The 4,193-nt window shown below is 38.8% G+C and overlaps 1 protein-coding gene across 1 annotated transcript; it reads right to left on the minus strand.

Moving 5' to 3' along the window:
* Nucleotides 1-1,650: 1,650 nt before the first annotated feature.
* Nucleotides 1,651-2,580, minus strand: LOC130866442 (olfactory receptor 4X1-like). The gene has a single exon (XM_057757903.1). The coding sequence runs from the start codon at nt 2,578-2,580 to the stop codon at nt 1,651-1,653; it is 930 nt and encodes a 309-aa protein (XP_057613886.1).
* Between the last annotated feature and the right edge of the window lie 1,613 nt (nt 2,581-4,193).

Raw genomic sequence — 4,193 nt, forward strand, 5'->3', positions numbered from 1 at the left:
CTGTACAATTAAAAAATTGCCAGAGGTACTACCATCCAAGATTTCAAGCTCTACTATAGAGGTATGGTAATAAAAACAATTTGGTATTGACATAAAAACAAACATGTGGGTCAGTGGAATTGAATCTAACACCCTGACATAAATCCACACACCTATGAACACCTGATTTTTGACAAAGAAGCCTCAAATATACAATGGGATTTTACAAAGCATCTTCAACAAATGGTGATGGCATAACTGGATGGTGGCACGTAGAAGAATGCACAGACCTCAAGTCCAAGTGGATCAGAGATCTCAACATAAATCCAGTTACACTGAAGCTAATAGAAGAGAAAGTGGAAAATCCGGTCTTGAACATATTGGCATGGGAGACTACTTCCTGAATATAACACTAGTAGTGCAGACATTGAGATCAATAATTAATAAATGGCACCTTCTGAAACTGAAAATTATCTGTAAGGCAAAGGACACTTGATAAGATAAATGGCAGCCTACAGAATGGAAAAATATTTTCATTAATCCCACATTTGACAGAGGACTGATATTCAAAATATATAAAGAATTCAAAAAACTAGACATTAAAATATTCAAATAGTCCCATTAAAAATGGGATACAGATTTAAACAGAGTATTTTCAACCGAAAAATCTTGAATGGCCAAGAAGGTGGAGATGAAAGGGGAAATTACTTTCAAAAGCAGTACTTAGGTGCTGTTAATGTAGGATTTCAATTGCTTTTTCTCAACCTTCTACCAACCTGCCCTTGACATTGGACCTACAATAATTCTACTACTCCAGGTACTGATGCACTCTTAAATTTTTTTTCTGATTTTCAGTTATTGATTCATATACCCAGAAGAAACTCAGCCTTTTGGTCAAGGATTCATGTTATCTGTCTCTGTCTCTCTCTCTCTCTGTCTCTCTTTCTCTCTATCTCTGTCTCTCTCTCACACAAACACACACACAGACACATACACACACATTTTATCACTTCAATAGTCAAGGTGCAGGAAAGCATTTGATATGATTCTGAATAGTTTTGGTAAATATAATATAATGTAATAATATTTGTTTATTTACAGTTACTTTGAATCTATGACATTTGTTTATTCTTTCATATATTCATTCATTTACAATAGCTTTGTTATTTTCTCAGAGTTTTGAATTCTGTTTGTATTATGTTACTACACAACTTCTAAGTTCCAAGATAAGAAAATATATTTCTGTTATATATTTTAGTTGCTTTCATTGTTTTCATTTTCCATAACTTGTATATATTCATTCACTCATTTGAACAGTTAATATTAATGGAATACCAACAAAGTTCCAAGAAGTGTTCTAGATACTTGAGATACATCGGAGAACAAAACTATGAACATTTTCCTCTTTCTTTGTCTCCTTCCTCAGTCTTCCCAGACTGACTTGGGGTACTGAAGAAGTTCACTTTTCCAGACTTTCCAATCTACCTCAAGGCCATTCTGGCACTAGAATATCCCTCTTACTCCACTCTAGATATCTTCACTGTTTTTCTATTGACATAAATATGAGAAAATGGAAATTTCAATAAGGCCATTGTCAAACAAGGCAAAGATCTAGGGAGACCTGAGCTATCCCCAACTTCCCATCTACTGTCCCTGTTTTGCCCAAATTTTCTACTTTTTTTCCCAAGTCGTCTTCCTCCATGCAAGTCTCTTCATGGCATTTTTTACCTCAGAGTTCCTGAAAGAGTAAATAATGGGGTTCAAGAGAGGTGTGACAACCGTATAAAACACAGCCACGATTTTGTCCACAGAAAAGGTGATGCAGGGTCTCATATAGACAAAAGAACAGGGTATGAAGAACAGAGCCACCACAGCAAGGTGAGAGGCACAGGTAGACAGTGCCCTACACCGTCCTTCTGCCGTGTGGCTCCTCAGGGAATGCAGGATGACCACATAAGAAGCCAGAAGCACTGCAAAACTGATCACTGAGATGGAGCCACCATTGATGATGACTAGCAGGCTAATGAGGAAGGTGTCTGAGCAAGCCAACTTCAACACTGGGTGGACGTCACAGAAGTAGTGGTCAATGATGTTGGGACCACAAAAGGGCAGTTGGAAAACGAGGAACACTTGTCCAGCAGAATGCAACAAGCCCCCACTCCATGCTGCCCCTACCAGGAGGCCACATACTCTTCGATTCATGATGGTGACATAGTGCAACGGCTTGCAGATGGCCACGTAGCGGTCATAGGCCATCACTGTCAAAAGAAAGATTTCAGTGCCACCAAAGAAATGGAGGAAAAATATCTGTGTGATGCAGCCCTGAAGGGAAATGACTTTCCTCTTGAGCAAAGAGTCAAAGATGAGCTTGGGGGCTGTGACAGAACAGTAACAGAGCTCTACCAATGACAAGTAGCTGAGGAAGAAATACATAGGAGAAGAGAGCCCTTTGCTGGCCATAACGGTCACCACAATGAGGCCGTTGCCCAGCACAATGGCTATATACATCAGGAGAAACATCACAAAAATAACCTTCTGTACATGCTGACTCTGGGAAAATCCCAGAAAAATTATTTCTGTTACGTTACTTGTAACTGCCATGTTTTAAAGCACAGTTTCTGAGAACCTAGAATCACAGAAATCAGAGTTAGAATCCATTAGAAATGAGAGGCATTCTCTTGACTTTATGGTCTGGTCTTCTCCCCACTCTCCCTCCCTCCCTCTCTCCCTCCCCCTCTCTCTTTCTCTTTTTCCCTCCCTTGTTCCTTTCCTCTGTCCCTCCCTCCCTCCTCCCTCCATGTTTAATTTGGGTTTCCCCAAAGCAAAGATTCCATGACACAGTGATTAAAATAGCAATTACCTACTGCTGGATGTTAGTCTCAGGCTGCAATTTGACTTTGTAATAATCTACATATGTAGGAATTACCTGACTATCCTCAAAAATGGAGGGAAGATATGCATGATACAGCCCAAGTCTTGAATCTCTGACTCATAGTGACTTAACTGATGACATAGTCCTGCCCTACAACAGAACAGGATCAACATTCTACAAGGAGTGATTTCTCAACTCTAATTATTCTGCAGTTGGTAAAACTTACCAGGCTCCAGAGTTTATACAAGCTAAAATCAAATTATATTGTATCAGAGCATAACTGAGTATACTTCTATCTACATTATCACACCATTCATGGCATCTGTGAGGGGGAGTTCCTTAAAGTACTCTTGCAGTGCAGGCAAGCATAGCACTACCTTTAGAAATGTTCAGTGTTCCAGGATTCTGATACAAGAATTTTCCACCCAACCCATGCACAGAAATGGTGAGTATAAAGGCCAGAGGTAACTCTCAGGTGAAATTCCTCAGAAGCTCCATTCACATTTTTTTTGAGACAGTGTCTCTCACAGGATCATAGGGCTTGTCAATTCTGCTAGATTAGCTGCCCAGTAAACCTGAAATATCCACCTGTCTCTGCCTCCTCAGCACCAAGATTATAAATAAGCACCACTACATCTTGTTTTTCACCTGGTTGTTGGGGATCAAATTCAGGTTCTCATTCTTTCATGGCAAGCACTTTTCCAACTGACCTATCTCCCACGCCTGGTTTGATTTGGGTTGGGCTGGACTGGATTGGTTTGGCTTAGATTGGGTTCTATTTAAGATTATTGATATTTAATGTATCTTTATAATACAATCATCTTAAAAAGCTAAAAATTAAATGTATTTGAGTGGAACAACAATAAAGGAGCCAACATCTAAGCAGAAATAAAAAAGCGTTTGAGGAAATTTCATAAAGGGTCATCAGACAAGTTAAACATAGACAACAATGATGACATTTCACCTATGGGGTATAAATAATTTTAATTACAATTTCTTAATTATTGGAGACAAGGTAAAAGACTGAAAGATAAGTGAACATTCTTATCAGGCAGAAAGCTAACTGGATATTTCTAGGATTTATAGTTAATGAAACTTTAAATAGAAATGAACATAGAAGCTTAAATTAAACTCACCCAATAAACAATTTCCTTGAGAACCTTTCAGATCTTTCTAATGAATCCAATACCTACTTTGTGACTTCCTGTGTGACACATCCTATCTTAGAATCTCATGTACTGTGCTGTTCTGAAAGATGAAACTGACCCAGCTGCCCTCGTCCAGTGTTCCCTCTCTCCCACTTTTTCTCTGAAGACATACCACGGGGTTGTAGATAAATAAA

The sequence above is a fragment of the Chionomys nivalis genome, chromosome 25 (assembly GCF_950005125.1).
Source record: "Chionomys nivalis chromosome 25, mChiNiv1.1, whole genome shotgun sequence".
Lineage (NCBI taxonomy): Eukaryota > Metazoa > Chordata > Mammalia > Rodentia > Cricetidae > Chionomys > Chionomys nivalis.